At 38.4% G+C, this 14000-nt stretch overlaps 1 protein-coding gene across 1 annotated transcript; it reads right to left on the reverse strand.

Moving 5' to 3' along the window:
- Positions 1 to 476: 476 nt before the first annotated feature.
- On the reverse strand, positions 477 to 12923 carry LOC144632691 (TBC1 domain family member 16-like). The gene is made up of 5 exons (XM_078491396.1): positions 11986 to 12923; positions 4447 to 4595; positions 3987 to 4121; positions 2113 to 2299; positions 477 to 1720 (listed from the first exon to the last, which is right to left on the reverse strand). Exons 1-5 carry the CDS (start codon positions 12697 to 12699, stop codon positions 1145 to 1147), a joined length of 1761 nt encoding a protein of 586 aa, XP_078347522.1. The 5' UTR covers positions 12700 to 12923; the 3' UTR covers positions 477 to 1144.
- Positions 12924 to 14000: the final 1077 nt, after the last annotated feature.

Here is a 14000-nt window from a genome sequence, read left to right on the forward strand (position 1 = left end):
GACATAAAGCAGGGGACATGTACATAGCAGCGACAACATCACGATATGTACACACGCAAGAAGATGTTGCGGGAACATGTCCTTAGTGTGAGCTAAAACAACCTAAAATACTTTGTGTCACTGCATTACGAGAGATGAAAAAAGGTACATACGCCATGATTTATGTCAGATTCATTCGATTTCTTAACTATACTTAAAGCCGACAATTGTTTTAGTAATGCACGAGCCGAGACGACGGCAAAATGTTGCCGAACAAAAGGTTTATTAATGAACAATACAAGAGCTCTTAGTTGTTCTCTGAAAACCAGCAACGCTAAAAAACTAAATTCTGCGAGTTTTTCAGAAGGTGAAAATTTTCACTTTACACTTATGTCTATTTGGGGCGCACTCTTTAACTATTCACGTAGAAATCTAGATAAATTCCGAACGCGGGAAAAACACATTAAGTAGATATAGTTATTGCGGGATTCTTAAAATAATATCACAAAAATAAAATTTATTTTACCTAAAATATACATACCCTTTTTCTTACTATATGTTGATTAGAGCGTCACGGTCGCTGGCGTTATTGCTAAATTGTTGCAAAACCGTCCACAAGAAGGGATATCGCATTCCTGCAACATTTTGTTCCTGCGACATGTAACACAAAGTTTAACCACTTGAACTCTGTGCAACATGTCGCAGGGACAAATCAGTCGCAAAGTTGATGTTGCATGTGTCGAAAATTATCAGCACACTCAGGGACATGTTGCTGCGACACGTCCCACCGGGACATGTCCCTCATAAATTTTCTTGGGTGTGTACGTGTGCGGAGACCTTTACAGCGACAACCGTCGTGACTTCTATCATTAGTAATGACGATATTTTAGATTGTTTTAGGGTCATATAACATGTTTGCGGTAGTAAATCTTAGAAGATTTGTGTTCAGTTTATCAACAGCCATAAGCTTTTTTCTTTCTCATATTTGCAATTAGTATTTTTTTAAACTTCAGCAGATTTCCTTGTTGTTAATCCCGGTCTATTTTGCATTGCCCGGGTCAAATCCTAGTTGTCTCTCGAAACATTATTGCCGGTTATTTGTGAAAAACATTCAACTTGTCACTTATTCATGGGCTTCTTATATCTGAATGTGATCTTGTCAATTTCATCCCTCATCACCGACCAACTTAAGTCTCTGCTTTTGTTCTGTATACAATTTATTTTCGTTTTCACCAATACATTCTGATGAGTGGCCGCCTTTTGATTCAACACGGCACAAGTACACGCACTTGCTGTGACAGCTACACTGGATCTCCGGTAAAGGAGCACTGTCCCAGACTCCTGGCCCAGACAACAATCCGCGCAATGAACAAGGAATCCCAGGTAACTGACGAAATTTTAACAACAGCTGACGTGCGGTGCGTAAAACTTTTGCTCCGTCCATCTTCATTGACAGATCTGTAAAAAATTGTAACATGTCATCTGCTGGCATATTCTGCTCGACAACAGTGCCTCCATACTCCTGAACCATGGCAACACATAAGAAGATATGGAAATACTCAGTTTGATATCGAGACCAACACGCTTCCCAAATCTTTAAAACCTCTTCATTGAAGAATTCTCGTTTGAAGGAGAGAAGAAGCCAACGATGACAAAACAGCATGTCCAGGTCGTCATCTTGCAATAAAAGGTGAGCATAAAACGCTGCAACAAGCATACGTAACAACTCTCGGAAGTAGGTCTGAAAATAAAAAGGAAAATATCTTAAAAAATTGTCATCTTATAGTGGGAAGCGAAAGAGGGAGCCAAAAGATTACTAAGTTAATTTGGGTACACTTTGATTTATCCATCTGAAACCTAAATACCTCAACAAGTTTGATGCTCTGTTCAATGAGAGTGTGCGGAAATAAATCAGTGGGTTATAATAAGATGTATTTATACATCATTTCCATGATGTCTCGTGGTACATGTTCAAGGGAGCAGCTTGCATTAGCGCAAATTTGTTCATACTACAGCTGATAGGAGAAGGAATGAATGAGGATATTAAAGATTACTTTCTCAAAGCGGGATAACATATAACAAGCGTTTTAGTGAACATACATATGTCACACATATGGCAGTTGGTAAGCTTACCAGCTGTCTGTCCATGACATCATCTTTAGGTGACGTAACAAACACACTCCCTTCCATTAAACCAACAAAGCACCAAAATGCATCAACTTCATCTTGAACTATTGCCAGCACAGATGCCAGCAGATCCGACATGCCCTGGTTGTACCCAACGTCAGGATTGTATGTGGCATAATTCAGAAGAATATTCCTGTTGGAGAATGAACTTAGGGAATCAAGGGACAACGAAGAGCACAGAGTTATATATGTACAACATTCTTCTCCCCCGTTTTTATTTTATTTTACATATGTGACAGGGCAGCCCCTTCCCCTGCCCCCCCCCCCCCCTTATATGCCTACCTATGCTACCAAGACGTCAGACATCATTCAAGTCAATGTTTCAGTATTGGATTTAGTCTTTAAAACATGGCAGCTTTATTTCAAGAGTAGAAGTTTTAAACAACAACAACAAAAAACATTGTAACAAATTTTATTAGAAGTACTATAATTCTTAGCCTTAAACAACATTATTAGAACCTCATTCAGCAAGGTCTCTCAGTTCACATGCAATTTCTTTTTCTTTTTACCTCATGGTAATGAAGTATTAAAATGAGTCTCGAATTCACTTACTCGCTCACTCACTCCATCCTGATATAAAAAAATTAATTAATGCAGTAAACGGTAAACATGCTGACAGAAAGGTCCTTAAAAATGCAATTCAGCATATTTTAATTAGAAACAAATTACAGTCAACTCTTATCATAGCGGACATGCCTGGGGTGTCATTTAGTGTCCATAATAGTGAGAGTCACTGCCCTGTATATTACATGCTGACAGAAAGGTATGTCATTTAAAACACAATTCAGTATATCTTACACAGTAACAAACTATTCCCAAAACAAATTTACTTTAATGTGGAAGATGATCAAAGGCTACACCTTTTCCCAGTGTTGAAAAATAGCAATATTGTGCTATAAAGCCTGAAAGCATGGCAAAAAAAGACTTTCAAAAGTAAATGAAGTAAGATTGTGACATTATTAAATGCTTATTTGGAAAAAAATGCGAAGGAGGGCACTTAATCGAATTACCATGAGGTTGCTCAAAGAGCCTTTGATTCCTTTTTAATGTCTTTACAGTATTTACTAAATGCACATAATTATAGATAGTATACAGTAATGTAAGAGCAACTTTGTTGAATCATCATTAAACCATTATCATCATTATTATTATTATTATTATCATTATTATTATCATTATTATTACTATTATTATTATTATTATTATTACTATTATTATTATTGTTTTTATAATTCTTACTACGTTTCAGTTGAGTGCGAACAAGTTGGTGACGAAGTACAAAACGGATGTGTAGGGAACTCCTGACCATGGAATTGGTGTCTGGACCGATGACACCACCAGAACCACGCAAAGAGACCGAGACGATGCAGCGGACAACGAGTGGAGAGTGACGATGCGTGCGTCACACCGGACGACTGCGTATAGGAACAGGATCCAGAAACAGTGTGGGAACTGTGAGAACAGCGCCGAGCCAGCACACGGAGAACAAAGCCACTGCAACTGACGCACGGAGAAGCCCAGCCCTGCGAGAGGTCCCGAAGAGGCGGGACGACGAAGACAGGAAAGAGAAGTGCCGACATGCCGGGCCCGCCAAGGGACCAACTGGAAATCGTAGTACCTCATAATGGTAACATTTGCAGCATTTACTAAATGCACATAATTATAGATAGTATACAGTAATGTAAGAGCAACTTTGTTGAATCATCATTAAACCATTATCTTATTATTATTATTATTATTATTATTATTATTATTATCATTATTATTACTATTATTATTATTATTATTATTATTATTATTATTGTTTTTATAATTCTTACCTCATAATGGTAACATTTGGATTACCATCACCAGCAAAGTAAGGATGTGATCTATCTGTCCGCACTACATCTTTGTCAACAGTACACTGAACAGCCTTCCAAAATTGTTGTTTTTCCTCTTGGCTTTTATTTTGCCTAGAAAGAATAGAGAGAGGGATTCAGGGGTCCTCAGAAGAGCAAAGGCAGGTCTTTTTTGCTCAGCCATAACATCTTTTAGCTATAACATGTGTGAGTGTTGGGGGGTGGGGGAGAGAAGTTACTCCCCTGGTTCCCTTTCCTAGATTGCTTTTTTCCAAGTTACCTCCCCCCAACCAGGATTGACCTCAGCAACTTTTAGGCTGGATCCTAATTTTTGATGTTAGAAGCCCGAAAGGCTGTTTAAATATTTCCTTAAGCAGCAGCCCTGGACTGACCTATTTACATATGTCAGTTTGACAGGATTATATGTAAGTGTTACTACCTGGTGTAGTCTATGTTCAGGTATTCCTTTTCTTTGTCTTTTCGCAGTTGTTCTCTTTGTTGAGTTGTCGAACTAAATGGAAAATACTGTAACAGAAATTTCCAAGCTTCTCTTCTAACTTCAGGACTCAGACCACCAAAGAATGTTGCCTGCAAACAACAAACAATTTTCATTATGGTGTAAATTGCACTGTTTATCTAGAGAGACATGTTGCTTTTCACTTTTTACCATAACAGACAATAAAATTATCTTATATCCATTTAACTCTTGACAAGGAAATTTATTAAGCTAGTTTCAATGCACCCCTGGGGGATCACACTGTATCAATAGCAGGGGGGTTGCAGGTCTCAGTGACCCTAAAAGCTATGCTGTGGGGAGCACAGGGCACTAATAAAGCCACCCACATAGGACAGATCGAAGAGTGGAGACCAGGCTAAGCACAGTCCAATGATCCTCCAGGTCAAGGGGGTGGGCACAGGGCTAACAGCTATGCCCTGCAAAAAAATTCTTTCAGGAAACTGAATTGGTACTGGTAATGGATTGAAATGATGCTTTTTGGTCAAAGCCAGTGGGATGCCCAGGAGTATGGTGGAAACTGCAAGAAAAGCACAAGTGGTCCAAGAGAAAGAAGTACCAGGAATAAGTGAGAGAGGAGTGGTAACCATTTGCCATAACAGACCAGTTGAAATGACTGTTAAGTGATGGAAAATGTTTCAAAATTAGCATGAGAAGAAATAGCAACATAAAGGAAATTTTACTCAGAAAACATTGAATTACAAATTATAAAAAATGTAAATTTTTAAAAAAATGTGAATGTTGTTTATAGTGGTCATGCACTTAGCTTTGAGAAAGCTAGTTTACAGACATGCCACTGAAACAGGGGAAACAAATATTCTAAATGAACCTTACATATATAAAAATCCCAACTGGCAGGAGGCAGACCAGTTGGCTATATACAAAGGATTTGAACTCGGGATGACCGAAAAAAAAAAAAACCAGCTAGTGGCAGCTTACATTTTTAGTGAGTTGAGTCAAGTTGATTTCCACCCTCCCTAATAACCTTGCTTATTTCATGCTAAGTCTCTCATAAATAGACTCCCTCTAAAGGGTCGGAAAGGAGGGGTACTGGTGTCATGAATAGTTTATGGAAATTAAAATAAAAAATTTATGGTTCACAGGAATTAAGGAGGCTCGATGTAGTTTTTTAGCCCTGAGGGGGGGGGGGTCGTTTTCAAAATACAGTTAACTCCCGATAACTCGAACCTTCAAGGGAATTTGAAAAAGGTTTGAGTTATTGGGAGTTCCAGTTATCAAGAGCTGAGAACAAATGACTGGAAATAAGGGAAAAAACGGTGTCAACTGTTTATCAATTCATACAGTGTACGATTTAATCAAATTTAATTATAGTATTGAAAAGTCGAGTGAAAATGGAACAATACATTTCTAAAAGAGAGAAAGCAAAGCAGCAGGAGAAGTCTGGGTACCGCAAACTTTGCAGGTTTCAAAGATAACAATGTCCAGCTACTGGTATAGAGTTCAAGCGATTTACTTTTAATACGCCCTGATGCTTCTCAACTAATCACTATCGACTATCCTTGAAAGTTTTCTATGGTGAATTTGAAAGAATCGGTATTAACCTCCATCAACAAACTAAATATCTGCAGCACGTCAATGTTCGTCAATGACGTGGGGCAGTTCGTGTTTTGAGGGGCATTTCAGGGGCGGCGCTGATTCGTGTACGTATTAATTTCAAAAGAAAGTCGGTGTTTTTAATTACAGTACACTGTTTGTTGTGACTTGTCACGTATTGACAGACATGGTTCGAGTTATCGAGGGTAAAATTATATAGAAAATGACCTTAAGGGAAACGAAAATTGGTTTGAGTTAGGAGGAGATTCAAGTTATCAAAGGTTTGAGTTACCGAGGGTAAAATTACAGTAAATGTATGACGGAAATCCAGGGGAAATCGAGTTTGGTTCGAGTTAGCGCGAGGGTCGAGTTAGGGAGGGTTCGAGTTATCGGGAGTCGACTGTTAAGTTATTTAGGAAGCCAATGTTCGATTTTGCCAAAATGCACCATTATGACCAAAGTTTAATTTTTTACTGGTCACTTTGTCACAAAGGTTACCATAGCAACGATTGTCATTTTCTTTTGTTTTCAAACAAGCTTGATATTCTCGAAATCCAGATTGACTCTTGGTATTCATCTTTTGATATGTTTAAGTATAGTGCATTACTACCTGTAGATAAAATTTTAGAAAAATCTGTCTTCAGGAGCGTTTTAGAGTAAATCAAGAATGAAGTTTTATTTCTTGTAGTTTTTTACAATTGGCAGTTAATATATTTTAACAAATTAAAACAAACACCCTCTCGCTTTTAGTTAATGGTCTTTGATGGTTTAAACATTTTTATTTCATTTCAAATAACTACGCTCAAATAAAACAATTTTAAAGCGCCCATTTCACATTAAAATGGGATTTTTCTGAAAAAACTTCATTCTTGATTAACTTGAAAACTCTCTTACAGATTGAAAATGCTCATGCCATATTTCAAATGTCACAGCTCATGGTAAAGTGATTCATGTGAGTCATGTGTGATCATACCTAGGATTGGTAGTCTTGGTAGTGTGTTATGAGTGTGAAATTTGTTGACAGACTTGACCTTGACATATCAAATCAAGTTCCACGAACATTTTTAAGTTCTGACATGACTGACATGTGTTACTTTTACAGTATGTACATTGAATATTTCATGAAAAATGAGCTGATTACATGCCATGTTCAAAGGATAGCTTTGTAATGTTGTGGACAGTTCAAATTTTGTAGGTAATCTTTTGTTTACGTTCTAGAACGTTATTGGTCCGTTGCAAAAAAATGTCCCTATCCTTTGTTTTCAATTAACACTGTGATTGGTTAATTTTGTTCAGGGTGCGCCGGTTCGAGTAGTCGCACTGTAAGTCAAGTCAGTTTTCTGACTTTTTCTACTTTTCTTATAATATTGCTTTATTTTTCGCAAAATTTTTCACAAAATATATTACCGGTAATAGATTTTCACTAAGTTGAGTTGACTCTTTCCGAGATGAGTTGCGATGATTTGTGTCCAGTCAAGTTAATTTGCCAACTTCTTCATCATCATCAACATCAACATCATTATTTATTTTCCATGTACAAAACAAAAAATAATTATTCACATTTTTTCTACCCTTATCTGGCTGTGATCCCAACTATTTTTTTACCTTTTTGCCCTGGCCTTGCTAATGATAACCTTGCAGTATTTTATGCAAATTAAGTCTTTCACAAATAGACTTCTGGTAAGTTGAGTGGAAAACTGCCTTAGATGACTCAACTCTATTGTGTCTGGAAAATCCAAATAGCGAATAGTCACGATAGCCAATCACGATAGTACAAACTGTGATGAATACAGTCTTAGAGAGGTGTCCGCCTTAAAGAGAGTCAAGGTAACGTGACACCAGTAATTCTGAGATAATACTGTCGATTGCATCTACCTGTGAACGCACGCGCTAAAAACATGTTTTCAAATTACGTCAAACGTCAGCGTTTCAGGTGTCAAACTTTGAAGTTTAGCAGACTGAAACGCGAACTTTTATACTCAAAATACTCACCATAAACACTGAGTACGGGCGAAACTTTACAATAGAAATGATTCAAGTGAACCGGTGTATGCATATCGACACAGATCAGCATTAGTTTCTCAGAAGAAGTTTCTATATCTAATCTTTCCGCCATTTCGAAACCGGAATGTGTTGAACTTTCGGCGCGAAAGTTGCCGTAACGGCCTGCTAAACTTCAAAGTTTGACACCTGAAATGCTGACGTTTGACACTATTTGAAAACATGTTTTTGACGTGTGCGTTCACAGGTAGATGCAATCGACAGTAAAGCTGAACGGCTATGCAAGAATGCATGTCTATTTTCACTAATAAAAAATACTCAAGTGTCCCTTAATAATTTAGTCAAGTCGAGTCAGTGCTGGAAATAATTTTTCTTACTTGAAAGGACATGTGTCCTTCTAAACTTTAATTTTGAACGGACATATTGGAAAATTGGTCGGACACTAATTTGCATAAATGTGATTTGCATAAAAAAGTAAAAAGAATGTTATATAAAGAGCTGAATGTTAATGAATATCAATCAATAACTTCTGCTACAAAAATTATTCCTGTTTCAAAAACTGCTTCTGTTAAGTTCATCACTGATCAGAAGATTCTTCTTCTAAAGCAGTTAAAATCCGAAGACAGCTACTCAGAGAATTATCACCAATCAACAAACTTGAACAAGAGTTATACAAACAGTCACCATTAGTGGTTGATTTACAAGCGACCACATTCTTTCCCCAAATCCAAGACAAGGTTTCAGAATACTTTATGGCTTGAAGATGTAACGTGAGAATAAATCCTTCGATGTTTCCTTCTGAATGTTTTGATTAAGGAAATTTAAATCAGCTTCTACTTCTGCGAGTGAAAAATTCATCATGTTCATTACGAAACAACATCGAGATTCAAAGGTTGCTGGAAGGAAGACGTTGTCATTTTTAGATGTATGATGTAAAATTTGGAGCCGACCAATCAGCTTCTCTGGTTCCCACGATAATAATAAATGCAAAACCATCATGTCTGTGCGGCAAAATTTTCACGGCACTTTTGCAAAAACGTTCAGTGTGACACAGGCTTTCCCTGTAAAATTGTTTGACATTTAAAGAATGTGCATTTTTCAGAAAATCTTTATTCTTTGTGTATTTGCCATTTAGTTCGATTCAGCTCTTTTTGTGTGGATTTCAATGCGGTTCGACAAAATGCGATGTTCGTTGCCTAGCACGTGACTTAAATCTTCCCCATGAGACAGGTCTCAAGTTACGAGACAGTGTGTTAGTTTATTCAACAAAATTTGCATAAACCTCAGGCTTTGAAAACAGTCAAAATAAATGGCTGGAACGAGAAGGACCGCTATCTGCTATCTGGCAAGTTGACAAATTGTTGTCTAGATTTTAGTTTTATTGAAATGGAAGCTGCTTAAAATCACGGGAATTAAATTTTTGTCTAGAACTTTTGTTGAAAATTATACTTGTTATTTACATCGCTAGCGTGCCTGAGCGTCCCCTGTTCCAAGTATAAAAATTCGCGCGAATGGAGTCCGCTTGCGTGTTTAGTTTTGGTGTTTTGTTTTTAATAAACAGCATTTCGAATAGAAAACATTCAAATTTACTACAGTATTTTTTAAGTACTTTGAAGCTCTTATAAATTAAGTCGATGGGTGCCAAGTCATGCTCACTCGTCACGCCCAGTAGTTTTTTTGGGAAATAATAATTATTGTTCTTAGCTGGAACAGGTCAGATTTTAGACAATCACATGAACTAACGGTTCAGATATCAACCATTTTCAAGAGCGACAGTAAAAAATTTCGATTTAAAATTTGACGCATTAAAAACTTTCCAAGACATAGTCACGTAAGTTCTCGGACATCATGTCCGAACATATTGCAAAATTGGCCGGACATTCGGGCATATTTGATCGGACAATGTCCGATGACCGACAGTAATTTCCAGCACTGCAAGTTGTAACTATATGAATAATTTTCATTGATATATAAGTCTTTATCTCTTCACACTTGTGCTAACCAACCATAAACTGTATTTACTCACATTTCATACTTATGAATCCCAATCTGAGGCTCCTTCTTAATTCTATCAGAAAAACAATTAAATACAAATGGGAGACAAGTCTTCTGTAATTACGTAGGGATGGTGTTTAAAGACATTTGAAGAGCTGCGGAAAAGAACAGCCCCTGGAATTTCTGGCTAAATCGAACTTTTTCAAAACAGCTCCAAATTGGGCATGCAGGTTTGTTTACGTGTGCTTAACACTGTCCTGTCTTTCATTTTGCCGGTCTTTCATTCGTTTTCGAAAAATAACACATGCAAAAGACAAGGTTTTTTGCTGGCGGCGTCTTAAGGACTTTTCGTACACAAACGATAAACAAAGGAAACCTTTTGTTCCTCAAAACAATGAAACCAGCTTAAGTTTTGGGATTACAGGCCTAACCCCAAGGGTTAGGGTTAAGGTTTGATGCTAGGGTTTCATTTCGAATTTAGGGTTAAAAAGCTATACCCAAGGATAGGGGTTAGGGTTAGGGTTAGCGTTTAAACTAAGTTTAGGATCAGAGTAAGCCTTAACACTTAAATCGCGCTTTTCGTGCAGTAAGCTTTCATGCTAGTTTGCTTGCGGTTAGCTGCTTTTTGTTGTTTCGGGCAAGACTATTTTAATCTGTTACCGCTAGCTGTAATTTGAGGTGAAAGTGAAATAAAGACTGATTGCTTTCAGTTAAGTGCCGCCGGCTTGCATTGCTCTCACTTTATCTCCACTCCTTACATCATCACACATCTACAAAATCCCCCCAAAACAAGATAAACTTCTGAGGTTTTCGTTTGCACGAATCGATAGATTGATTGATGAATATTTAATGAGGCACAGAAACAATTTTGCGAAGGGAAGGTGCCCTGCCAAACATCTAAAGAATTTTTTTAAAGTCTAAAACCAGTTCACTTCTCGGCAACTTTGTTGCTGCTGCACCCAAGGGGACACTGCAAAACTCACGCTGACATACTAGATCCCAACAACAGATCCGTGTTTTTAGACTTAATTTACCACTTGGCTCCGTCGGCCTTTGTCAGACAACTTTCAATCCTTGAGCACTAAAAAGCACTATTGTACAAAACAAATTAAAGGCCGAACATCTCTCATTTCTTCGAGAACTGCGCTGCTGTGAGACTTATGGGTTTTCAGACTTAATGATGTCCTTCAACCGCCAAGTGGACGCACTTGCACTCAAACGAACCAGTAGTTTATTTGCCCAAGATATATTTTTTTTTTTTGCAAAAAATCTCTCTCCTCCGCAGAGGTCTCTTTGTTTCGGGCGATTCGGGCTGAAATAGGGAGAGGAACGGGGAGAGGTGAAAAGTAAGCGCGCGGAGCCTGGAGAGAATCGAAACGAAAGCGCACGGGGCACACCTTCGCCCTTCCCGTTGTCCCCCGCGCTCCCCCTATTTTTCATTTTTCGTGTTTTCGCCTTCCTCCCCCCGTGTTTTTTCGCCTTCCCCCACGAAAGAGGCCTCTGCGGAGGAGAGAGGCAAAAAATTTTTGGGAGATTTTATTGCTTTGAAAGTGAAATGACCTTAAACACAGAAATAATTATTTATTTCTTCAGCGCGCGAAAAAGTTTTGCCATACATTGTTTTCCACGACATCTACCAGGTAGCAATTCTCACTACACAAAGTTTCCAGTCGTGTAATAAATCTCTTATTATAACCAAGCTTGCTCGGGTTAGGGTTAGGGTTGTTTTAAAGTACCGGTAAATAATCTTAACATTATTTAATACAGCTGCGCACTTCATGCCCAATTAAGCTTTGTAAACCAAGCTGGTTTTGTAACACACATACAACACAAGATAATTTATTATAAAAATACTATACACACAGAGAATATCATTAAATAGCATGCAAATTAAATATAAATAACAGCTCTCACCTTACGGAAATTTGCCACGTCTTCGATCTGACCATCGTCATTAAAATACGTTTTCCATGTTTGAACAGGCATTGGGTCAAACCGTCCTTCTTCTGGATGGAATCCTTGTTTCGCATTCCTTTTCGAAATAACAGTGAAACTTTTCATTCGCAATTCCTCTTCATCAAGAGGACTGATATCTTGTGAGCACCAAATCCACTCTTGCAAAATCTGAGTAACACGATCGAGCCCACCATGATGAAAGTGAAAAACTTTGTAGTGATTTTCATAGTTCCCGATTACTAACTGTCCACAGGTCTCGTCTTCCTGTTCATAAAATAACCTGAGGGTTTTCATTTCACTGAGATCTACATTAAAAACCTCTGGAGAACTTGTACAAAGTTTTGAAATGAGCAGTCCCTTACACTCTGACTCAAGTTCTTCCTCGTCATCCAAATTTATTTCCGCCTTGTTGTCGCAGAAGTAAGAATTTGGTGTCCACGTAACAAGCAATCGAACATGGCCGCTTTGCCGGGTCATGGATTTCAAAATAAAGTATCCTGGTACGTGTGAACCATCCAAGGAAGAAACATGGACGCAAACATTGTTCTTACAGAACAGCACCTCGCCAATCTCGTCGGAATCATCATCAGTGTCCACGTAAAAGGAACTGGACATCGCAGAATCGAACACCGCGGCACCCTCCACGGCAAACTTGATAAGATGACTCAACATCTCCGCACAATTAGAGCTTCAGCTGTTTATATTCAAAAGCAAAAGTTTTCAAAACCACGAACTCATGGAACCATATTCTCGTCCCAGTGGCCTCGGTGTCACAGTGATATGTATGTATCCCCGTGATATGGGGTTTTTGCTCTGACCGCCGATCATAACCTATCACGTGACCTTTAACGTAGAGCCTTTAGAGGGTTTCGAACAACGACGATAAGTTGTCGACCGCCGAACCTCTAGCCTGCGAAACACCGCCCCACGCGTCCCGCAACGAAGAGCGAAACACGAAGAAAGACGTCGTCTTCTTCGTGTTTCGTCGTGCGGGACGGATGAGAGGCGGCGTATTTGCAGGCTACCGAACCTCAGAGGAGAAATTACCGCCGATTGGGTATTCTGATGATACCATTATTGTATCGTCAACTGATAGACTGGTGGTATTGATCCATCCTCAGTCGGGGGTAAGGTTGGGGGAGGGGGTGGTGGGGGATTGGTAGGGTGTGCTGCTTGAGTCTCTGGATCTGTTCTAGCCTGCGAATACAGCCGCCTCTCATTCGCGTCCCGCAACGAGGAGCGAAATGCGAAATGCGGGACGTGAATGAGAGGCGGCTGTATTCGCAGGCTAGATCTGTTCCGGAGAAAAAATATATCAACTCCTCCTCCCCAAGCCACTCGCGGGTTCGCCGCTTGCTTGTTAGGCATAAATAGATTGTGCTCAGCAATTTTGAGCAATAGCGTCTTGAGCAATTTTTGTAGTACCAGCAACCTAGGGCAACTTTTGCCTTCTTGGCAATTTGAGCAACAAATTGTATAAACCGATCCAAACCATAAAGTCGTTTCTTTCGAGGATTTTATCTTTTTTTTTTTTTTTTTTATCTATTATTGAAATTATGTTGATTAAAGAGATATTGATTACAACAAAGTATTTCTATTTCTCATATAACAATGGCTTTTGGACTTTAATATTGTAAGAATATTTAATGAAAATTTTAAATGGTAACAAACAAACAAACACGTTTTGAGTATTTATCTAAAACAAAACGACTCTAGAGCAAGCTTTTAATTTTGGTGGCAACTTTTTGATATTTGAGCAACTAGAGCAACTTAAGGTTTGAAGACCTGAACAGCACAATCTACAGCCTATCGTTGTGCATGCATTAAAACCTGTTAAAACCCAATAAATACCGCCAGCTGTGCAGGCTAGAGAAAAATAGGAAAATATTGGAAAAAGGTAAATGGAAATTAGATAAAAAGCACTGGCAGATACCACAAACCGCCACTGACTTCACTGTGGCTTATTTTTATTC

Source organism: Oculina patagonica, chromosome 12, assembly GCF_052425735.1.
Source record: "Oculina patagonica isolate OP01 chromosome 12, crgOcupat, whole genome shotgun sequence".
Classification (NCBI taxonomy): domain Eukaryota; kingdom Metazoa; phylum Cnidaria; class Anthozoa; order Scleractinia; family Oculinidae; genus Oculina; species Oculina patagonica.